Source organism: Aedes albopictus, chromosome 2 (assembly GCF_035046485.1).
Source record: "Aedes albopictus strain Foshan chromosome 2, AalbF5, whole genome shotgun sequence".
Lineage (NCBI taxonomy): Eukaryota > Metazoa > Arthropoda > Insecta > Diptera > Culicidae > Aedes > Aedes albopictus.
The window spans coordinates 67,834,230-67,859,479 of NC_085137.1; the positions used below are offsets into that span (position 1 = coordinate 67,834,230).

The 25,250-nt window shown below is 39.3% G+C and overlaps 1 protein-coding gene across 7 annotated transcripts in view; it reads left to right on the forward strand.

Moving 5' to 3' along the window:
* LOC115253702 (mitochondrial carrier protein Rim2) overlaps positions 1-24,961 on the forward strand; it is a 36,085-nt gene extending 11,124 nt beyond the window's left edge. Inside the window, exons 2-7 of one of the 7 annotated variants that reach the window (XR_003896774.2) lie at positions 16,967-17,270; positions 18,531-18,730; positions 19,145-19,418; positions 19,488-19,831; positions 19,881-20,074; positions 21,027-21,125. Coding sequence is in view for 1 of the 7 variants with exons in the window: in XM_029871396.2 (XP_029727256.1) it covers positions 16,967-17,270; positions 18,531-18,730; positions 19,145-19,418; positions 21,528-21,745; positions 22,266-22,389 (1,120 nt within the window). In the remaining 6 variants the exon portion in view is untranslated. Of the gene's footprint in view, positions 1-16,966; positions 17,271-18,530; positions 18,731-19,144; positions 19,419-19,487; positions 20,192-21,026; positions 21,126-21,527; positions 21,746-22,265 lie in introns of those variants that run through there. The other 6 variants (XR_003896775.2, XR_009997411.1, XR_009997412.1 and 3 more) reach the window with 6 other exon arrangements.
* The last annotated feature ends 289 nt before the right edge of the window (positions 24,962-25,250 follow it).

Here is a 25,250-nt window from a genome sequence, read left to right on the forward strand (position 1 = left end):
TTTTTATTACAAAATTTTCGGCGACATCCACGAGAAGATGTCTCTAGGGTGTCTACTACCTGGAAAAACCTGGAAAACCGGGAATCCTCAGGGAATTTTATTTAACAGGGAAAAACCTGGAATACTCAGGGAATTTCTTGAGTACTCAGGGAAATTTTACTCCGAAAAAAAAAAATCATTGGGTCGTATGAACCTGGTAGTAAAAATCCATATAGAAATTTCGCTACAAGGATTTTTTCCCAGAAATTCCGTCAGAATTTCTTTCTGGAACTTCTTTAACAATATCTCCTGGGATGTCTCCCAGGATTTCTTATAAAATTCCATTCCGCATTTTTGACGCTATTTTTCTTGGTATTCCTTTTTGATTTTTTTCCGGAAAGGTATACTTCCGGATTCCTTCCAGGATTCCTGAATTCCAACCGATTTCTCCTAGAGTTTTTCACGGGGATGCTATTTCTTCTCAGAGTTCCTCCAGTGTTTTGCTCAAAGAAATCTTCGTAGGATTTCTACCAGAATTTATTCCAAATACTCTATAAGAATGTCTGTCGGGATAAATCGTGGAATTTCTTTCGGCACTCCTCACGAAAATTTTACCCGATTCCTTCCGGTGTTCCTCTTGGGACTTCCCCAGAAGATCTTTACAGAATTTTTTTCAGAGTTGCTAAAGAAGTTATTCCTGGGGTTCCTACTAAAGTTTCTCCAAGGATTTCTGAAGGAGTTTTCACGAATTTACTGCAAGAGTGCCTCAAGAGATTTCTTTTATTTTTTCCTGTGATATCTTCAAACCATTCCTTTGGGCTTTCTTCGAGATGTTCTTCCTGGTCTCCTACAGGAATTTGTTAAAAGTTTTTGCGATGTTTATGTTGAAGTTTTACCTAAGATTTTTCTCGGAGTATCTCCTGGAACTTCTCTCAGAAGATTCCTTCCGATGTTGGTCATGAGATGTCTCTCAGAGCTTTTCTTAATTAAAATACCCTGGATTTTCCCTTAAGATTTTTTTTCCGGAGTGCCTTCTGGGATTTCTACAGGAGTTATTGCTGATATTTCTCATTGAATTCTTCTCGCATTTTTTCAGAGCCAGGCTGTTTCTTGTAGTTGTACCGGATTTCTTATAGTGATCCACCTGAGAGTTTTTACAGATATTCTGTGCATTTTTCCCAAAATTCTTCCCGGAATCTTTACCAGAAATTGTCCCGAGATTCTGGATATTCCTTCAGGAATTTCTCCCAAAGTAATTGCAGGGATTCTTCTACGGGTTTTCCTCAGAATGTCTCCTGAGAAAACTTACGAAATACCTTATAGGAAATTCATGAAGAAATATTCGAGGGAATTCAAATAAAATCTTGCGAGAAACTCCGCAATGTGTTATTGAACAAATCTCGACAGGAACTTCAGGAAAAACCTGAGAAAAAATGAGACATCTCGAAAAAAGTTCGAGATAATAGTAATCCCGAGAAAAAATATTAAGGACATCCAAGGAGGAATTCTGAAAACCATATGGAATCTTGAAAGCAGCTGCGGACGAAGTTCCGCGGGGAAAACAAGAGGAATATCGGAAAACTATCGGTAAAAATCCAATAGTTTATGGATAGCTGTCCCGGAAAACCGTTAAAAAAGGCATGAACACTGGCTTCAGCCGGCGGCTGTACCGATTGAACGAAACTTAACACGGAGTGGCTACGGATAAGAAGCTATTCTCGTGAAAATGTTTATCGGTCGGAGCGGGAATCGAACCCTCATCCACCCGGACTCTAACCGCATGGCTACGACATTCTTGAAGAAACTTTGAATAGTTTGGGATGGATCTTCAGGAAGAATCCAGCGAGAATCTCTAGTATATCGGAAAACCTTTGCAAGAAATATCGGGACGTACTCAAACAGATATCTCGTGTAAAAGAATCTTGCGGAAAGCCAGGAAGATACTTTGGAAGAAATTCCAGGAATAATGCTCAGAAATATTGAAAGAATTTTTGAAGAGTAGGGGAACTTACGTATTTTCGGCAGTTTTGTTCTCTTCGTCATGGGGGTTTTTTTGAAACCTGTTGAACTCAGAGTTGGCATCAAATCCTTCCCAACCAAATTGAATATGATCAAGTTTCAGGCAATTTGACCGGCATAAATCCTTCATGACGAAGAGAACAAACCTGGCGATGATACCCTTTATAATTTTTAGAAAATTTGGGTTATTTTTTTAATTATAAACTTTCAAAATTTCATCTGGAAAAACCTGGAAAACTCAGGGAATTTTATTTTGAGTTATGAGTAGACACCCAAGTACACAATATTCATCATATATTAGGTAAAAGAGTATCAATCGAAATCGATGTCACACTCTTTTCTAGTTTTGCCTGACAAAGAAAAAAGCAGAACCTTTCAATCAGAGTCCTTTTAGCAATTGAGTTGAATACCATAAAACCCTTAAACTTTCCAACTTGCACATGAAAAGCATGCACTGAACAAACGACGATATCAAACATTGATCACTTCATTTAAATCCCGAACATAGAAAATAAAATGTTTTTTATACACATATAATAACAAAAATATGCTGTAAAAAACTTAAAGGATTTGATGGAATACTATTTTATATGCAATGAAATATGTTATTTTACATGGCGATCGATATGATAAATTTTTATTACGTCTGGTTCATCAAAATGCAAGTCATGAGATAAAGCATTGAGTTATATTTAAAAACAACAACATATTAACGCATTTTATATTACCTACTAGCATTCCTAACACATTAAATCCGCATTGCTTTACATACACAACGAGCGCAATCATAAAATCCATACCCGACAAGCATTCTCTTGCGTTCTCTTGCGTTCACATGCGTCGAAGCAGCTCCATCGCATCTCCGCACTCATCGCAACTCATCTACTATGTACGGTTCATGCGTTCTGCATATAGTTTCCACAGAGTGTGCTTCGACGCTTATCCGATCTCTTATCTCTTTGCATCGCACCTTACCCACTATGTGCTCAACGTTAGAAGAGAGATGGGTGCGCGGTGCAAAGCGTAATCGTTGCTTATTTCGTCAGCCCGAGGGATGAGTTGTAACCACCGACGAATTGTAACTATCTATAGTGTTTTCGGTGTACATTTCTGAAATGCCAGGCAAACTAGTTCATTAGATTTCTGTTTTATATACATCAATCAATGGCAAGGCTAGCTAGGTCAAACTGAACTCAACATGAACTTTTGAACAGTTTGTTGTTTTTCATACTCTATTCAAAAGAACAAAGAAAATTGTGCTTTTCTAATGTTGTCGTGGGATTTCTCTTATATTTTTTCCAGGATTTTTCCTAGATTATTATCAACGATAAGGGAGTGATTTCTGGAATTTCTACTAAGAATTTCTTATGGAATTTTTCACGGGTCTTCTATAGGTGTGCCTTTCTTCGGGTCTTGATCCCGCAGTTTATCTTAATAATAATGATAATGATAAGCAATTATCGTTGTTATCCGACTGGGATTTCTACCGGGATTTTTCTTAAAAGTTCTCGTGGGATTTCTCTTCAAGTTTCACCTAAAATTCCCTTCAGAGTTTTTCTCGCAATTTCTCTTATAGGGTTCTTTCTGATATAGCTCACGGAATGTCTCTTTCAGGAATTTATAGGATTTTATCATGGACTTTCTCTTAACATTATTTCTGGGGCTTAGAGTTTCTATTGGGATACCATATTTCTTATGGACTTTTTCTCGTGATCTAATATTAGTATTTTCCGAGATTTTTTTTAGTGTTCCGCTCAAAAATGGAGCATTCAAGCATAGCATTTTGGGAAGCGTGTCCGAGGACGTCACTTCTTGTTACATTCGATAAATTCCGAACACTGCGGATAAATATCGTATGGAATCCTAGTGAGGCACTCCGAGAACATTAATAATTGTAGAAATTAAGAGGTACATCGAAGAATTCCCGAGAAAAACTGAAACATCTTAAAAACATCTGCGACTAACCTCGGCTGGAAATATTAAGGGAATTTTGGGAGAAACTCTGGAAACCTTTGAGAGAAAATTCGGGACACACTACGGGAGAAATCCCGCGCGGAACTTCAGAAAAAAATCCGGAAAATTAATTGGGAGTGATTCATGGAAAGACTTCTACAGAAGTCTAAAAAGTCTTCTGAGAAACTGTTAGCTTTCTAATCACGGAGAACCCACTAAAATAAATCACTGTAGAAACTAATTTAGTTGTGATTTCCGGAAGCATTGAGGTATTGAAAATATGAAAAAAGGGGAAACCTGTGGAAAGAAACTAAAAGACATCTTAGGAGGAAGTCTGGTACAAATATCTGGTACAACTCTCAGAAATCCCAGAACTCTTTGAGCGAATCCTGGAAAGCCCTAGAATGGAAGCTTGGAAGAAATTCCGGTAAACCTCTATAAAAATTCCTAGATAAATTGAAGCAAGAACTCCGGGAAATATCGTAAGGAGAATTCTATAAGAAACTGCATTAAAATTTGAAAATGAAATTGCGATAGAAACCCAAGAGTAAATCCCTGAAGGAATTCAAGAAACGAAGGGATAGAGTTTTGGGAGAAATGTTCGCGCGTACCACAATATTGGTTTCGGGCACTGACTAAAAACTCGCGACGGATTAATTCAACTTAACACAGTTTTATTACGCGAACAGAAAATTCACTTTATTACCGAAATAAACGACGAGGTGTAGTTCTTACGGCGGTGCGTTTATTTCTTATTTCCTCAGAGGAATTAAGGAACGAATTCTGGATCCATAAACAAATCTCTGGAGAATGTTCTAATCCCTGTTTGAGTTCTTCAGATCATAGGTTTTCTACAGAGTACCGTAAACTGGGGTGAAGTTTATCAGTGGGGTGAACCTGATCACTCAATCACCCGTGGATATAGACTTTCAAGGAAGCAACAATTATATTTTAACCATTCGCATGCCAATGACGTTACATTAAAATGGACTGGTAACTTCCTTGAAAGTCCATATCCGTGGGTAATTGAGTGATCAGGTTCACCCCACTGATCAACTACACCCCAGTTTACGGTACTAGTATTCCTGGCTATGGAAGATAAATCGGTACCATCCGTTTTCAATTGTTAATATATTCCATCTTAGTGTCCAGATTTACTTAGGATTTTCATCGTTGACTGTTACTCTCGGGTGCTAACTACCAGAAACGTGTAGCAAATACTACTTTTATGCATACGACTTATTGAATATAGACATTTTCTTGTAACATTACAACAAACCTACAGCCAAATTTAATTCCTCCGTATAAATGAGAAATTGGGCGTAAAATATCTTCAGAATATTCTGTTGAAACATGATGCATTCTCTAGAAAACACCCTACAGAGATTACCACCTGGAAGAATTCAGGTGAAAATGGCTAGAAGATAGATGGAGATAGAAGAAATCCTGCAGCAGTTTTTGAAGGAGCTTTTGATTCAGTTTGTATGTTTCTCGCGAAATTTTGTGATGGAATCTAGCTTTGCTGAATACGGAAGTTGTAGAACTTCCTCAAACAATCAACCTACAGACTTTCGAGAGATTCTCTCATTTTCTTTCTGCTGTTCAGCTGATACTCTCACTGTTCAGTATTTATTATTATTTGGGATATTTTATTGGTGCATTCCTTAAAAGAATTGAAAATAGAATTTCTTAAGGTTTCTTTATGGAATGCAAACACTAAGGAGTTGGGATGAAACTACTAATCTTTCCTTCGATTTTAAATTATTAAAAGCACATAACCAATAACTTCTACGATTCTAAAAAGAAAGCTTTAATGTCAATACATAAACCTTCATGTTAACAAGATTACTGTAATTTGTATGACTTCGAAGAACATTCCGACCTGTTCAACATAGAAAGATAATCATAACTGTTTTGATCAGGCCATTATAAGCTTAGTTTTTGATTAATGATTGCACAAATATGAACAATGATTGATACAAATTCATACCATTGACATCCAACAGATAGAAGTTTCGTACAATGCTTCTGATTGAATCATATTTTGGAAGCGGCATATCTATTCAAATTGACTAAAGGCAGCCGTGTACGTACTCGTCTATCAGCCCTGCGTGTGCGTCTGAAACCTTATCAAGCGGTAGACGGTAGGCGAAACAAAACATTCCTAAATTTAGAATTTACCGTTAATTATGATAAACATACGCAACGCATACGCCTACCATAGTTGTTTTGGAAGTGTACTCACTAATGTTGAATTAGTTTATAGCTTGCTTCGAGGCTATTTTAGTTCCAACCTGTTTTGAATACAAGTTTTATTTGGAGAGCACAGTTATCTGTATGAACGATCTTAACTAGCACCAAATAGACTAGGAAATGAAGTTTATATTACTATTGCTGTATGCATTCGAAATGCAAATATCAAATGCGGGAGCACCAAATGCGGTAAGATTTTCTAACAAGTAACCCGATGTCAGTGGGAGCTTTTGAATCCTAGGTTGGCGGTGGTTTTGACTATGGTTGCTAAGTTACCTTTGATAACACTGTGTTACCGCGTTTGGAGCGCATTTGGGCACCGTTTGCATCTTAAACGCACACAGCAATACTGTTTGAGTTATATTGCTGTGTGCGTTCAAGATGCAAACGGTGCCCAAATGCGCTTCAAACGCGGTAACACATGTTACCAAAGGCAACGTAGCAACCATAGTCAATATCACCGCCAACCTAGGATTCGAAAGCTCTCACTGACATCGGGTTACTTGTTAGAAAATCTTACCGCATTTGGTGCTCCCGCATTTGATATTTGCATTTTGAATGCACAAAGCAATACTAGTCTTGTGCACTCGATTCATTTATGCGTTTAAAGTGTAGTTTGGGAAAACTCTCTCTCTTCATGATCTGTAAATTCAGTTTCCTTACACAGTTCTTGGGTTATTTTTGGTGATGATCTAGTGCACTCGCATCATCCAAAAACCGCTAAAAATGCGCAGCTCAAGGCGAACTTTTGGCATTATTTAGTAATTTGCGGCGTAAAAAGTGACGGCTCATCCCATATGGATCACCATTTTCAATTATCACTCTCCCTCGTCGGATTGTTCCCTTTCTTCATTTCGTTCAGTAATCGATCGAGTGCTAACAACATTAGCGCCCAGTTGCAACCTTTCGCGAACAATAAAGATTCTGTGTGCATATATGCGGATCGCCTGCGGATGATGCTAATTACCCTCGTGTGTGATTATCATCAGCCGTACAAGCGTAACTCGCACTCGATTGCACAAAAGAAAGCTCGTGATTTACGGCTTCCCGTTAGGCTCGGCACAATGTATGAACAAACGGGTGGAAACCAACCAGGAACGATTCGCTGATCCCCTAATGAGCAAGATAAATTTCTCACATTGTACGGGCCCTCCCTTTATTTGCCGGATATAAGCAGATACGCCTCCTCCGGGTGCATTGCGCGACTTGAGACACGATAACGAAGACTTTGTCGTCTAGGAAAGTTATCTAACAGGAAAGGATAACAAACTCTATCAACTCGGCGGTTGAACAGCTTAGACAAATACAGTTAGGCGACTCTCGGCACTGCGTATCTACAGAGCGATGTGCTGGTAATGGCGCTTTCAGACTAGATCACTTGAACGCAATCTCCTAGGACCGGTTCGAACTGGAGCTATCGCACTAGGATGACCCGTGGTTCGCTCATCATTTTCGCATTCAAAGGAATATGTGTAACTGCGACGGTCGCGGGAGATAATTTTAAACAAACAAGTCCGAAGCTGGATTTTTCCTTTTTGCGATTCGGTTCGGCTCGCTGATTGATGGACGGAGGCTTGTTTTTTCCTGCCTTCTTCTCCGGGAGATAGCCTGCAATTGGGAACCACACACACGTGCTCCGGTCAATTATGGAAGCAAACAACCTATTTTTAATGCCGCAAGGATAACCCGGACGACCCGCGCGGATTCCTAAATCGACGGTTCCGAGTAAACTTCTCGTGTTCCGGTTATCGCAAGAGTTCTTCAGCCATTGACGTCAGTTGATTGTCCGTCCATGAGTAGACGAATGGAAAAGTAGCACGATTTTAAGTAATGGCAGTCAAGTTTGTTCTTGAATCTGTGGAGATTTAGTCGGACATGGTCTTCCCGACCACGGACCTCCAGAGGTGAACCGGTTTGGGAAGTTTCAAAAGATGATGGCTACGATTCGATGTGAAGAACGTCGCAAAAGTGTCAATGAGCACTGATAAATCTTTGCCCCGCCAAAACAGATTGCATTTATCGTGGAGCAGAAAGCGCCTTATCAACTCAATGGTAGTCGCAATTGTTCTGCACTGATTGCTGAGTAAAAAGTAACCTGTTATCGCCCGTTTATCGTAACAAGGCATTGTTGTCCTAAGTACAGTCAGCGTTCTTCTACGATAACAATCAAATGTGATAATATCTAAGAAATTACGCGTCACATACACTCCCGTTCAAAAGTTTGGGGTCACCCCCTCAAAAACATGTCATTTATTTAGGCCCATATCTCCGCCAATTTGCGTCCGATTTCAAAACCCTAGGTTTTATTCAAAAGATAATAAGTCAAAGAAACTTTGAACATGATTTAAAATAAACTTTTTCAAAAAAATTAGTATGTAAACTTAACCCAAAGTTGCCAAATTTTCTAAAAATTGAATATAAACTTACGGTAGTGTCGCTGGAAGTTGGGTCGACCAAATTTTAAGATGAGAGCGGTAATATGACCCATTTTCTATTAGCTTTCAACTGCTTTTTACAGAACTAAGCTAAAAAATCTAGGAAAAAAGTTAGGGGTAGGCGGGGCATAATGAGCAGCTTAAGCATTTTGCCACCAAATCCAGTAAATTAAGCGCAACCAATGTGTAATTTTAACGTTCAATCCTCATTTGAACCTTAACTGACAATAGCTAATCGTTGAAATTCCGAATAAAGTTATAAATGTTGTAGAATTTTATGTTTTTGAAAACGTATAAAATCGTGGATTGCGTTTTAGAGGTGGGGCATAATGAGCACCCTAGGTGGGGCAGGATGATCAATCCCTGTTTTGTACACAATCAAATGTTAACTGACTGTTCTTGTCATTGATAAAGCATACCGGCAACAATCAATGAGAATTTGAAGGGATTACGGGGTTTAATTTGTAGGGAACTGTGGGGTTCCAATGAGTCTTCTATTGAGGAATTTTTAAACAGTGATAATATACAGATACTGACATTTTAAAGCTAATAAATTGAAAGTTACTGACAAAACCTTACTATATGCATCAAAACAGAGAGAACCCAAAATTAAAATTTGTTTGTTGAAGATGTTTACCATTTTTATTATTTTTTCACTAGTTGCTCATTCTGCCCCACCCTACTACCAACTCTTTGAAGCGTATTTTTTCATCAAAATAATTATACAAATAATTTAAAAGTGTTACAAATACATTTCATTGGCCTAAGGAATATCAAGAAAATTGATAGATGCCCACTAAGTTGTGATTTTGATACCCAAAACCTTATTTTAGGTCACCTGATTCTTATAATATTTTCCCAGTACATGACCACTTTACGCATTTTGATTAATTTTTCAAGGTAAACGGGTTTTTTGACTAATGTTTTGTCATCAACTCATTGGATTTTAGATAATAAGGCTACAATCAAGTAATTTGTTTTGTTAATTTGAAGATTTACAGTGAAAATACAACGTGCTCATTATGCCCCACCTGCTCATTATGCCCCGCCTACCCCTATTAAGTAAATTAATCCTTGATGTCATCGACCAAAAGTTTGGGGTCACCCCTCAATATGATGTATCGGCCAAAAGTTTGGGGTCACTTTCGTAAAACATGGAAAAGTGATTTGGTGATATCTTCGTCATCTATAGTTCAATTGTAATTATTTACATCATATTGAGGGGTGACCCCAAACTTTTGGTCGATGACATCAAGGATTAATTTACTTAATAACTTTTTTTCTAGATTTTTTAGCTTAGTTCTGTAAAAAGCAGTTGAAAGCTAATAGAAAATGGGTCATATTACCGCTCTCATCTTAAAATTTGGTCGACCCAACTTCCAGCGACACTGCCGTAAATTTATATTCATTTTTTAGAAAATTTGGCAACTTTGGGTTAAGTTTACATACAAAATTTTTTGAAAAAGTTTATTTTAAATCATGTTCAAAGTTTCTTTGACTTATTATCTTTTGAATGAAACCTAGGGTTTTGAAATCGGACGCAAATTGGCGGAGATATGGGCCTAAAAAATGACATGTTTTTGAGGGGGTGACCCCAAACTTTTGAACGGGAGTGTATCTGCAACAGTCATGCATGAATTTGTAGACAGATAGACAAACTTTTTTTCACGCCTTGAATTACATGCAGCTCTGTGCCAAAACGATGGATGCCATCGAGAAATCTTGAAGACCTTGTTCGATCATACACGCGCTGCAAAATGTCCCCTCGGAGCAAACCGATTCCGACAACTGTGAAATCGTTATTCGCACCACCGATAAAAACAAACAATAAAATGAGCATTTTTCTTATTCTCGCAGGTTTTTCCGAGCTAAAAGTAGCGTCAAAATAAACATAAGACCAGTCGTACACGCGCGCTGTGCAAAAAATGAAAAGACACGGTGACAGAATGATGCAAAAAATGCGGTATAAGACACACGAAAATGTGATCTTTAAATACCAGATCACGCACGTCTGCCTATAGGGTGAGGAAACAATTTCCGCTTAGTTGTGGTCGTTTTTGCTTCTGACCTACCGGAACTGACATTTCCGTAACAATGAAACAACTACTGGTCATTTGAATTTTTATGGCGAAAATAGGTCCTAGAACGTAAATGGGATCCACACCCCAAACATTCACTACAAAAGTAGTGTGATGTTTCGAAAAAATGCGATGATCTTTCCGAATCGTGTATCGCAATACAATCGGAAAAGGTCAGATCCCGTTGTCTGTGTTCCATTTTTAGAAAGTAGCGAATCAGAAAACTTAATGCAAAAAAACCCTCGAATGCACGGATTTTAGCACTGAACGCTGCAGTGGCGATCAAAGATCATCGCCGCCACCCGAGAACCGCATGTGTGTTGACAGTTCAAAGTCCACAGATCTTTCGCATTCGCGGCGAAATGCGATCGCGCCGTGCCACGGCTAGCTAGCTATAGCTAGCTACTCCCATCCGCCCAAGACATGCGAATTAAGGCTGTGACCATAGTGGGTAAGGTGAGATGCGATCGGATGCGATAAGTTATGAGATGAGAAGAGGGATGTTTGATAGGCCATAGTGCATGAGGTTTTCAATGAGGGTGCGCATGTTGTTTTCACATCCTTTTTCGCCTATTTCGTGCGCATCAACGACTCGCGTGATTTGATTGATGAAGTCGCTTGTATGTTGAAGCGCTTCTTTGGATGTGGGTAGTGAAATTATCGTTTTATCTATAAGAGCGGAAAAATAAAATTCACCCGCTTTTTGTTTTGCGCGGGCCGTTTTTTTTTGCTATAACTTAGTAGTTCTGATCCTGTTGCAATAGCAAAAACCGATCAGTTCAGAAAAAAAACCTGGTGTAACTGTACAAGACCGAGATTATTGAATTAATTACACTAGTTTAGAAAATAAAACGAAAATCGTGAACTTCTGTCAACTACCAAAATTTTTGATGCATAATTTAGTGCTGATTTCGAAACAGTGCTTCAAAAAGTTTAAAGTAGAACAGTTTTTAAGTTTTAGCTCAATATCGAGTTTTACAACTTTCTAAAATATGGTATTTAATAAAATTCAAATATCTTGCGTTTTGTTCAACCAATTTAGAATCTTTTTCCATAAATTAAAAGCTGAATATAATACCATTCGAACATCTGAATGCAGGTTTCGCGTCAGATTGATGAAATTCGAGATATTGGCGAGTTTTTGGGACGATCTTCTTAAATTTTAGCAAATTTTCCAAAAATATATAAAGAAATGTATTTTTTTCAATAAGAAAAAAACAATTTAAAAATTCTTTCTCGAAGTTTATTTGACATATCATATGTAGGCGAGTTACAGTAAAAAAATCAGCGCAATTGGAGCCTTGATTACGGAGAATGAGATGTGTGAAGTGAGCGACTTTGCTTAAAAATAGAACAAAAGTAGATTTCAAATCATCAACCTTGTATGGAAAGTCGAAAAAAAATCCGCTCTACTGTAATTTTTTTCCTTCGCTTTTTCGAACTCAGGGCATGATTCTACACCAAAAACGATCATCAGCTTACCGAGTTCAGAAATGCTGTAAACTAGTGTTATTTGAAAAAAGAATGATAAAATGTAATTATATCCGCGTGAGCGATGTCTTTATTTTTTCATATTTTTACTTTCCGGACTGGGCTATCTGAGTGTTGATTTCAATTTAAATCAATATGAAACTGTTGATTTTCGGCATTAAAACATTACTTGATAGCGCTGACTTCGGCGAAAAGAAACAAAAATTCGGCAAGTATGTATTATTTAAGGGTATAGGTTTTTTTTATTATAAAATTTTCGGCGATATCTACGAGAAAAGATGTCTCTAATAAGTACACAATATTCATCATATATTATAGGTAAAAGAGTACCAATCGAAATCGATGTCCCACTTTTTTCGTTAAGGGATCTAGTTTTGCCTGACACAAAGAAAACAGCAGAACCATTCAACCAATTATTAAGTTGAATACCGTAAAACCTTAAACTTTCAAACTTGCACATGAACAACATACACTTAACAAACGGCCATATCAAACATTGATCACTTGATTTAAATCCCGAACAGAGAAAATAAAATGTTTCCTTATACACATATAATAACAAAGATATGCTGTAAAAAACTTAACGATTCGATGGAATACTATTTTATATGCAATGAAATATGTTATTTTACATGGCGATCGATAGACAGTATGATAAATTTTTATTACGTCTGGTCCATCAAAATGCAAGTCATGTGAAAAAGCATTGAGTTATGTTTAAAAAGTCAACTTATTAACGCATTTTATATTACCTACTAACGGGTGGCCACTAAATAAGGGAGCGTCCATAAATTACGTCACGCAAAAATTGCCAATTTTCAACCCCCCCTCCCCCCTATGTCACACTTTTTGTATGAGACCTCTCAAATTTTTGTATGGGTTGTCACACTTTACTGAACCCCCCCTCCCCCCTAAAAGCGTGACGTAATTTATGGACGTTCCCTAACGGGAATGCTTTTAGCAGCTGATTAAAAACAATAGAAGCGTCCATAGAGTAAACATTTTTTAGACAAAACCATCGTCTATCTATCCACAAAGTCAGCGTATTTTTTATTTTGTGTCAACTCATTCTGTTCTGCAGAAAACGACATTGAAACAGGAAGCACTACCAAAACGCCTTGGACGGCTCTACTGATTGCTCAAAACAACCGTAAAAAAAGTTAATAGTAAACCATTATAAAACTAGAACCCGCCCGGTTTTGAATGAATTCTACATTTCGGCATCCCAAGAAACAGATCCTGAAGGAAAAAGAGGAAAACTAGCAAAACCAATAAGCAAGATCTCATTTCACATAATAAAATCTTCTTTTGTGTCATGGGCTGGATAAATCAATAGAATGCCTTGTTAAATAACATATATTTACATCAAATCACATTTACACATTGAACAACATGTAAATGGTTCGTTATAAAAAAAAATAGCACAAAAAAAGTTCAACAATGAACCGCAGTGCACAAATTACATCGACACGTTTTGGTGATACAGAAAAATAATATTTTTTGGAAATTTCTATAAATGTCATTTACGGGAAAAGGCTACAACCAAAGAAAAAAAAAACAAGTCAGTATCCCCATTTTTTCTTATTACTATTTGAGTCTGTAGATGCTAAAGGTAGCTGAGAAACCATTTATTTTGACCAACGATTTCACAGACGCAGAAAATGCGTGAAAGTAAACTCTGAAAAGTCGTACAAAGCAGTTGCTCCAACATCACTGCAAAAAATACTGTACAAATTACTACGTTCAACTTTCTTAAATTTTATATTTTACATGGACGTACATTGTTAAACCTTTATGATAGTTAAATTCAGATCGCCATTTTTAAAGATCATATATTTTTAAGAGCACATTCAAAGCATTCCCGTTATTTAGTGGCCACCCGTTAGCATTCCCAATACATTAAATCCGCATTCCTTTACATACACAACGAGCGCAATCATAAAATCCATACCCGCAAAGTGTTCTCTTGCGTTCTCTTGCGTTCACATGCGTCGAAGCAGCTCCATCGCATCTTCGCACTCATCGCAACTCATCTACTATGTACGGTTCATGCGTTCTGCATATAGTTTCCACAGAGTGTGCTTCAACGCTTATCCGATCTCTTTTCTCTTTGCATCGCACCTTACCCACTATGTGCTCAACGTAAGAGAAATAAAAAGAGGTGAAGCAACATGTGATTGGAGCGTGATCAGCAGCACATGACGATCGCGGTGAGTCGGGAGGAAGGCGATCTCCACGCCACGGACGTCTGCGAGCGACGAAGAGACGTATGACGTAGCTAGCAAGGTTTGGCGCCGAGACAAGAATACAGAATATGTACACAGATAAGTAGTAGTTCAATATTTGCCACTACCTTGGCCACTACTACCTGCTACTATCGATTAGGTAGGGCTAGTTTGTTGGTTCAGTACGTGACGTACTACATGTGCTGATTGCAATACTGGCCTACGTGACTCTGGTTGAAAAAGTCGAAGGATTCGAATCTGGTTTTTTGCTGGCTGTTGACGTGACATTATCAGCTAGCAGGGTGTCTACGTATTTCTCGCCAATGGCCAACGGTTCTCTCATCACATCAGGCCATTCCTGTCAAAATATGGCATTTTGCGCAATCGGACGACTGCTGGCTGGTGGTACGGTATTGTAATGCCCATCAATCATTTCGATCCTCGACTCAGTTTTTCGAGCATTGCATTTCACTAGGACAGTATTTGCGAGCGTCATTCGACTTTTGAATGTAAAGCGCCATAGGCTCACAGTAAACAACATCGGCACAAGGAGATTCAGTCTAAATAAATTAGATCGTCATCGTCGTCTAATCCAAGTTCTGCCACTCACGCCACTTGTTTACTCCGAGAATTATTGGCGAGGTTCGTGTGCTGGAGGAAAGTAGCGCACAGCCTTCCAGTAGTAGGAGGCAGGTTGTGCACTGTTTGTAGAGCTACTAATCCAGTTTGTTCTAGGTTTAAACCAGTTGCAAAGAAAGTAGTAAATCAAGCTGCGCTGCACTATCTCGCTTATTGCAGTTTGTCGGTTAGTGACGGCGGATCAGTTCTTTAGAGCATGCTTGCTACTCAGAGTCAGAGAAGATGGATCAGTAATTAAAACGTCATCATTGAGCTGCAAGAAAATGTGCCGTGTCATACCCGCACGAACTGACTGTGGCTGTTGCGTTTGATTGATTATTCAGGTCAGCTCGGAGATAACCTATTCGATCGGTTACTGGGTACTTGACTGACACTCAGCGAAGCAAACTACCGAAATTCATCAAAATACCTTATGAAATTTAGCCATAACAGTAAATTATGGATGCCATAAGAATACCTTATGAAAATTGAACATGCTTATTATGACCTAATTACATAAGATAAACTTATGAAAAGGGCAGAAAAATCACAAAATGATGCAGACTGGAATCGATCCATGAATGTCGAGATCACTAAGCTCGTGCCCAACCCACGCGGCTATCGGCGCTTGAGAAAATCGTGTTGCTAAATGTGTATAAAAGCCAAACTGTGAGTCAATTCTGCGTCATAGACCGACTTTATGAAAATCGTTCTAGCCGTTATGAATTGTTTAAAGGCCATTTCATGAGTTAGACCTTATGATAATCTTAGGTTTATTTGCCTGAGTGGAGGATTGGTTTCATTGACGTGGGGTAGTTGTTGAATCCTAAAGGAACGACTCAAAACCTATTTCGGGATAAAGAGGTACAGCCGCTAATGGTCGTTGTGTAATTCAAGCCATTACGGTGAGCTAAAATTAGTCACGTTAGAAATACCTATCTTGACTGAGAATGTCCGGTGTAGTCCGGCGACTAACCTTGGTTATATCTTATCATCTGAGAAGCGACATTTTGCTTGCTTTGTTTAGTAATTTATGACGGTTGAATGTATTGTACTGAAGAGTGCTGATTTGACTGCGGTAAGGTATTCGATGCATGCGGTCGTTACGTCAGTGCATAGAATTTCTACTATCTAGGTATTAATATGCAATTGTGGCGTACAAATTGATAATTTTCAAAAACCTTGAATCTTCAATCGGAAAGTATGATTTGAATCTTCTACTCAATTCTATTCTTGTTTCTTCTTGCACTGAAAAAAGATTCTGATGCAAAGTATAACGTAGCAAGTATAGATATGTAATAACTTAATTGACAGTTTTGGAATTAAAAAAAAGTTATTGAAAATGTGATATCTAAAAAAAATAAATCTTTATAAAACGAACACAAGTTGTATCGTAGCTCTAGTTAGTTATTACACGATAACTGGTTTTATTTTATTGTGTCTTCCCAACCAACGTTTTTGCTGCTGTACAAGAGTGAAACAAAACACTCTTAAGCAAACTTCATCTTAAGAAACTGTTATTCAGCAAGTTATGTTTCTTGGGTTATTTTACCTGAAATTTCAATGGTTTTCTTTAGATTTCAAAATTTAAAAACCAAAAAAAAAAATCAAAGAATGTCTGTTGTAACTTGAAATTGTACTTTTGCCAGAATCCTTAGCTAAATTTAATGAACAATTTCTGGATAAATTCTTAAAGAAATTGTCGTAGGAATCGCTGGAGATGTTTACGAAGAAATTCTTATAACTGTTGTAAGTTTTTGTTTTCGGAAGAAACAGAGAGAATAATTTTTGGTAAATTTCTATAATAATCTTGAATACTTTGGACCAATGAATTCAATGAGTTCAATAAATTCAACTGTACACATATACCAGAACACGATTGACTAACCAGTTCCTTTTCTTTCCCTTTCTCCAGTATCGCAGGTACTGCTGGCGCCGTAGTAACATGCCCGCTGGAAGTGGTCAAAACTCGTCTGCAAAGTTCGTCCGCATCGTTTATACATAGTATACCGCCTCGTATTGCCCAATCGACAGCAGTAGCAGCAGCAGCGTCCAACGGAGGGTCCGCCGAACGTGGGAAACTGATCGCCACCGCCGCCAACGAGCACCACCATCAGCTGCGAACCGCGACGACCAACTCGTCGGACCACCATCACAACCATTCCAGCAACAGACAGCGAGTATGTCCCAGTTCCATTCTCAGTCGACGGCGCCCATCGGTGAGTGGCTTCTGCATAATGCTTTTTGTCTTTCGTTATCACATGACATTTTTGCCAACTAGTCGAAACGATGTAGTTAAAAAAAACCTTTCTCAGCTCATTCCGATCAATTTCGTATACACTCATGATCCACAAGTTTGTTGAAGCCTAATCGAAGCATAACAGTTTGTCGAATGCTACTCATTTATCGATCGTGGCAGATACTAAGCTCACATCGAACTAAAAGCACCTCATTGCGCAAGAAGTGTTTCTTTTTTGAGCCCATACTAACACCGCATTGGCATAGCGAGTGCTCATCAAGCTTAATACTTTATTTGCTCGTAGCGGCCAAGCAACGGTCATTTAGAACGTACATACGTGTAATAAGGTGTAAGACTCGAACAAAGTGCACCTCGGCTAATCATTGAATGTAGTTATTGTTGATGTAAGCCGAGATGTACCCGAGAACCGGTTCGAAAGCGAGTTTAAAGCGGTTTCAAGTCTTCTTCAATAAGCTTGGAAGAAGTAGCAGGACGCGGGTGCGCTCAAATGTAACAAGCAATTGATAAGCCTTGTGGTGCGCCTGTACGGATGATTGTGTGCCGGGACTTTTTCCTGTTCACACAGAATGACACCAAATCACACTCAACTGTCATAGAGAATGGTGAAATAGCTAGTAGAGGAGAGCCCACACGGTTTGGATGCAATGGATCCACACGCGCGTCGCAGTGCTTTTATGGTTCTTGTTGATTTAACAAACAACTTGCTCGTTCAAATGTTGGAACACTGATAACCTTTCGATGTGAGGTGGGATTTAATCCGGTCATTGGAACCGGCTTAGGGCTTCGGATTGAACCGGATTATCGAACTGATTGACGACGGCGATGAACGCGCCTCGTTGCGGCATTGTTCTAGAATAAACGGTCAACGGAGTTACGTGCTTGTAACGCAATCCGGTTACAGCGATGCGCCTAGAATTAAAAGATCATCGTCGATTGATTAGACAGCCGGCGAAGAAGATGTTTGCGTCGAACCGGATTGGGTTCAAACTCGTGGGTTATCAACTGCGGTGGAAAAGTACAAAATCCTTGGCCGGCATCCCGTGGACTGGTCGAAGGCAGAATTCTAATAAACCTAATAAAGCTGTTTTCGCGCTGATGAGCTTCCTAAAACTTCTCACGTCATTCACCGTCACATCATCATCCATTACTGTGTAAATGGTCAAAATCGTTCATCAACCCCCCATTTTTCATTCTGCTTCTTCTCGTTTGTTTCCGACAGATCCTTGCGATACCGCAGTGTGGCCTCTCGACGTCGGTCCAATCGATCTCGATCTGGCAATGCCTGAAGCACATCGTACAAACCGAAGGCTCCCGGGCCCTGTTCAAAGGCCTAGGCCCGAACATCGTCGGCGTGGCCCCGTCCCGGGCGTTCTACTTTTGTGCGTACTCTAAGACCAAGAATACACTGAACGCGGTTGGGTAAGTATCCGTTATGCTTTTATATCTGGGCTAATAAGGGAATGTACCTAAACCACTTGAGGGGCCCAGAATCAAAGGGGTGTAAGTGACCATTTTGTCGATTTTGAGCTGAGCATATCATAAAATTCTTCAGATTTCAAGCTTTCAGGAACTTTTTTAAGATTGTTTCTACGATAATTAGAAAAATTACAAAAAATCTGAGAAAATTGGGTTGGTTTTGAAACTCTATACAATTTGTATGGGATGAAAAATTGGTCCAAAACTTTGAACCTCATTTACTCAAAAGTGGGTTTTTGTCACTTACACCCCTTTGCTTCTAACCCCCTCACTTAGACTTTTTGAACGGAGGAGATGAGGTCGCCATCATCTACTATTACCTTAATCTAACAAATTGTTCTCTTCTGCCCCTTCCAGTATCATTCCAGCCAATTCACCGCTGGTGCACATCATGAGTGCATCGTGCGCCGGATTCGTATCGGCCACCCTCACCAATCCGATCTGGTTCGTCAAGACCCGGCTCCAGCTGGACTACAACTCCAAGTCCAAAATGACCGTGACGGAGTGCGTGAAGCGAATTTACGCCACGCAGGGCATCCGAGGCTTCTACAAGGGCATCACCGCCAGCTACTTCGGCATCTCGGAGACGGTGATCCACTTCGTGATCTACGAAGCGCTCAAAAAGAAACTGGTATGTATCCTCGAAGCGCGCCGGCATTCTTTAACGAAAACATCTTTTTCTTCCCTCATTTATTTATAGTTGTATGTGTTCGCTTCTTTGCTAATCCTAACATTGTGCGTTCAGCACCTTGTCCGTCTGTGTGTGTGTGTGGGTGGGTTTGTGTCCGACACGATCACATTCACACGCACGCTCTCACTCTCTGAAACATCAACATCCAATCAAACAAATATGATCATCTCAGAGAGCAAACCAATGACTGCTTTTGATGAGATCGGGCTTTAGCCGAACGAACAAAATTCTGAACGCGCCATGAGCCGTGGAAGTGTTTTTTGTCCCTGCTTGGTTTCCTGAGCCGCCCAGGGTGCCAACAGCAACTGTCGCTGTGCGATTGGTCATAATGGAATCGATCGTAAGAGACGATGGTAATTTGCTCAACATAAAATTCTCGTATACACAGTCATAGTTTTGTAGGTCTCATGTGTGCATGCTCACCGGGTCTGCCCGTCGCTGAAGTCTGTGTTCTGACGAGGGTGCGGAGGAAGAGAGACAGACAGCGAAAGAGGGAGAACTGAGGAGGACGAGTTCTGCGCCGAGTTGGTCCCCGTGGTACCCCCATCCGTGTCTACTGTGATTCACGCGAGTCCATCTGTGTGTACCTCTCATGTGTATGTGTCTGTCGGGATCAGCATCCCTTCAAGTCTCGTATGTCTACTATATTGAACTCTAACGAACTAAAAAGAAACGCATGTTGCAGTCGGTTGGACAGGCATGGTCTACTAGAAGTGAGTTAGTCAGCAGCCTGGAAGAGATAGAAGTACTGTGTTTAACTTGGCCTTTTTCCTTTCGCTTATGTGTGTTTTCGACAGCATCATTCCATATTCAAAATCAGTTTACGCCTTTTTGAAATTCTAAATTGCATGAAATTATGAAATACATTGACCCCCAGAAAAAATAGTTCATATTAGTCACGCAGTTTGACAAATAAATAAATACTAGAAGTTCTTACTGTTGACAGAGTAAACTTTACACTACAGCGAAGTTCTGACGAAATCTTTATTTCTTCTAAATAGAGTAAATTATACTAATCTACCTACAACCAAAAGCAAAACAGAATTCGAGCAAAACGCAATTTCGACTTGTATTTTTATGAACACGAATCATGTTATTACCAAAACTGCTTTTTTACTAGTGTTTAGTTGTACCTTTTCCGACAGTTATAGCAAAGTTCATATTCTTCAAAAGTTAATTTTTCCTGTTCAATTAAAAAAAAAAACTGTTCTAACTTTGAATGACATTATTTCACGCGGTTTAAATCTGCGTATCACCAGATAGCAGAATTGTTGAATCGCACCCTGACATAACTTAAAGACATCTTAGTTGATGATTATGTACGCATTTTTTTTTCTGGTGGGCACTGCTATTGTTTGTTCATACCTGATACACCCCAAACATTGATCGTTTGTACTGCCATCGGAAAAAGGAAAAAGGTCAAGCACATACCGCGAACGGGTCTTTCCCCGTTCGCGCCACACTCTTCAACGATCCCAACCGATGCTGCACGTGCCGCATTTGTATCGCTAAATTTCTCGTTTTGTGTATTTTTTTCGTATTTTTTAGTCTCAGACACACGCATATTCCTACGAAATCCACCGTGTTCCGTTCATCGCTCGCTCGTGCCCTCTCGCCCTTCACCATACGTGTGTGTTATGTGTTGGGGGAGTTGTCCGAAAAAGCAAGCACAAGTCCGCATAGTATGAGTTAAACCATTATATAATATACTTACATTAAGTTCATTTTCTAGAAATACTCAGTACACCAAAATCATCAAACGCTTTCTGTTCCATTCTCGAGTCGAATTCAATTCATCATCCGGACATCGGACAAACGCTGCCGTCTAGTTCGCCACTGCACCGAGGCGTCTAGCGGCGGGATCGGTTCGTCCCTTGTTGCGTGTGTCGAGTTCTCTTTGTCAAATCTCACACCACTTCGCCGCCGCCTCAGTCGGACGGACGAAGATGAAAACGATATGATGGGTATCACCAAGATCACCGGAACGTACTAATGCGCCACTCTTTGGTTTTCCTTCTCCCGTCACCGATCGATGATCTGCTGGTGTAGAATGAGCTACGCGAGGCGCACCCGACCGACAATAAGACGTCCCGAGATTTTCTCGAGTTTATGGCGGCGGGCGCCACGTCCAAGACCATTGCCTCGGTTGTGGCCTACCCGCACGAGGTCGCCCGAACCAGGTTGCGCGAGGAGGGCAACAAGTATCGCAGCTTCTGGCAGACGATCCACACCGTCTGGAAGGAGGAAGGCAAGGCTGGACTGTACCGGTAAGTTTAACTGTAGTTGTTAGTGTATGTTGCCAACCCTTATTATGAAAAAAGTCAAACCAATCTACTTGTAGTCAACCTCAGAGTTCTATTTTCAAAAATTCTAATAGTCAGTAAATCTTTGCATCCCTTTGGGATCCACGTAATGACCAATGAACTTACCCTATTTGCCCTCATTCCCTTAAATCTGGACCTGTACATATTTATATGCATACTCTTGTGATGGAAATTAAGTGAAAACTATTTTCGGTGTAGCAATGACTTTTCGAAGCACGACTTTTTTCATAAAACAATGACTACCTTAGCAACAAATTGAAGTCTAACTAGTGCTGGGGAGGTTCTGAGAATCATCATAAAACCCAAATGCTTTTATTTTGGATTTTTGGTGATTCTAAAGACGTCCTCGAGTCAACTTGATTTCGAAATGTTACATGGGGTAAGTACTCCAGACTTATCTAATACAATCATACAACAAACACAAGATTCAACTTATACCTTCCCCATTCTCTTACCTACCCAGTGGTCTCGGCACCCAGCTGGTCCGGCAAATCCCGAACACGGCCATCATGATGGCCACCTACGAGGCCGTCGTCTACGTACTGACCAACGAAATCAACCCGACCGATTTGATCGTCGGCAACTGAGAGCGGGAGTACTGCCAGGTGGCGGCAGCGGAAACCAACTGCGATCAGTGTTTTCCGGCCCTGGCAGCGTTACTATTTCGTGAAAGGAGCAGCATCAACGGCATCAACAACAGTAGTAGTGACGGAGCCACCGGAGGAGAACGTGTCGAAGCGGGAGCGTCGTTTGGCTTGCTCGAGCTGGACCACCCTGCCTTCATTGTACATTGTATTTGCGATTTTTACGTAGATCAGTAAAGTGTGATCTACACGTGTACAGGATTTTTGGAAACAAGGTCGGATGGGCCGGCGCAGGTGAAAGAGTCAGGTGTAATTGTTCTTTTTTTTATTGCACACCGTTGTTTATATATATACCACGTTATTTAGGGATATTTATATAGAGAGAAGACATTGATTATATTTTCACAAGGCGAACAAATTTAGACTTTAAGAACCTTTGGAAGCAGTAGTGGATGCTTCGTGAACGAAAGAACGATTCAAAATGCGCGAGTAAAATGAGCGCGAGCTTCAACTGTACAAGTGAATAACATAGAAGATTACAAATCTTGAATGACCGAGAGACTGATCGTTTTTGTTTCGGCGAAATCGTTTTTTCGTTATTATTTTTCGGTTCTACGGAAGAATGCTTTTTTTCCTGGTTTTGTTTTTCTATCCTTTGAATTGCCAATTCGTTTTTATTAGTTTGAAATTGGTTGAAAGAGAAGAACAAAACTTCACTATACTGCTAAACTTGTTTGGCAAAATCTGTTTTAGTTGTAGGAAATGCTAGTTTTAGAGAAAAGAGTCAGATGAAGTCAGTAAGAAATTATATTAATTTTTTATTTGAACTTCTCTTCGCATCCTGTTTTGCCATGCTTTGAATACAAAGACTAAAACAATACCGACTTCTGTGTTACAGTTTCAGCAAAGGATTCATCTGTGAGTTGTACCGAAATCCCAACACCAAAGTCGGTTATTACGTTTAGTACATAGCTTCTAGTACAAATATAGGTGTAATTCCACTATGGATCAAGCCAAACTCAACCAAATCTAGAATCTAGAGAGAGCAAATTATTAATAGAAAGCAGCATCCCCGACGCAGAAGGCACAAATTGAGCTATCATGGCGAAAGCATTTGACTTTCAAGACGTCAAAGAAATTTCTAAGGTTTCCGATTTGATTGAGAGCTTCACGCACAATATTTGGACTGGATGCCATCGGGAACGGGAATTGCGAAAGTATAATTACTCCCAACAAAGTTGTATACTGCTTTCATCGCTAGCCCCTTGATTGAGGCATTTGTTTGGTTTCTCATCATTTGTAGTTTCGTCTAAGTGAAAGGCTCACTTATAGGTATTCGATAGACAATATGGTAAATGGGAGTCTGTGGGCTGAATGCACTTACTAGAAACGATATATTTAGTTAAAGTAACTTAACCGAGCGAATGGCGGTCGTTTCGCTAAAATACGCCTTTATTGCATTGAATTCATATCGTTACTAAAACAACTTTTCGGTTTTAAATCAAAGTACAGGAAACGACTGTCTTTCGCCGGTTAAGTAACTTTTAGATGCTGTGATTTACATTACTATTGACTTTTAGCGTAATATTCGAGGGCTCTGCTAGCTGAGCATCAAACAAAATAAAATACCTATCCAGCACTAAAGCAGCATTAGGTGACTAGTTGTCGAGAAGCACGTTATTCTACGGAAAGTCAAATAAGAACATGTAATTGATAATTAGGTACCAACTTGACAACTTGTTGTTTCGAACGCTCAAATCTATTGTTCCACTTTAGCATTGCACAACTATCGGTCAGTACAGGCACCTTTCAGCGAAAACACTGAACTAATCTATGAAAGTACAACGACACAAATAAACATCCAAGTATCATTAAAATTCACTGCAAAATAACGAACAAATTGTGCCAAGGAAATTTGTAGACCTTTTGAAAAAAAAAAAAAAAGAAAAACAACATATTACACCATCCAGTTAGCGACAGGGAAAACAGGCAAAACACAATTATTGTCGTCTGACCAGGTCTGACCTATCGCAACAGATTGCGGATTGCGTCGCACGGTGACCGACCGGCAGTTTTTGTTTTTGCATGGCAGCCAAAAACGATGAGGTGTCGATGGCCTCGAAGTTTATTTTCATCATCTCAGTCTCAGTCTTGAAAATGCTTAGCCGCTGATAAAATATCTAGTGCAGAAAATTTTTCTCATTTATGACGACTTGGCACTATCGAACCTACAAAAAAGCTGATCTAATTAGAGCCGGTTGTAACAGTGTATATTGTGGACACTAATAGACCTCCATTATACTTTGAGGTAGCAGATGATGGGAGAGAGATGTTCGAAAAGAGCAGGAATGTAGAACATCATCAAGTCACAAGAAGAAGGGAAAACATTAAATTAAATATTGAATAACAGGCAAAACTAAGCTAAAATACCGCAAAACGCTTAAGGAAAAATGAATTTTTCATTTTTGTTTTCATATTGAAGCAAAACATGATAAAAGAAAAGAAATGAAAAAAAAACAAGTGTATTGAATTGTTTATTTTATGAAATATATATAACAATAAAAGTGAAAAATTACTCAAACTGTGTTTGTGTAAAGAAAGAAATTCCTATGGTTTATTAGTAGGTATATAAACAATTGATGAAAAAAAAACTGTTCAGTTCTGTTAAAATCTTAATAGAATGCATGCTGTTTCTCTAAGGGTAGATTTTTCAATGTGGAAGGAACTCTTGGCAGAGTCGCTTACTTGCTAGGATTGAGCAGATAGGTATTTCGAGGATGTGATGCTATAAAGCTACGTTAACATCGAACCACAGACAAACAGGCGTATCACTTGAACATTTTTTTTTCTTTTTGGAAGTTTAC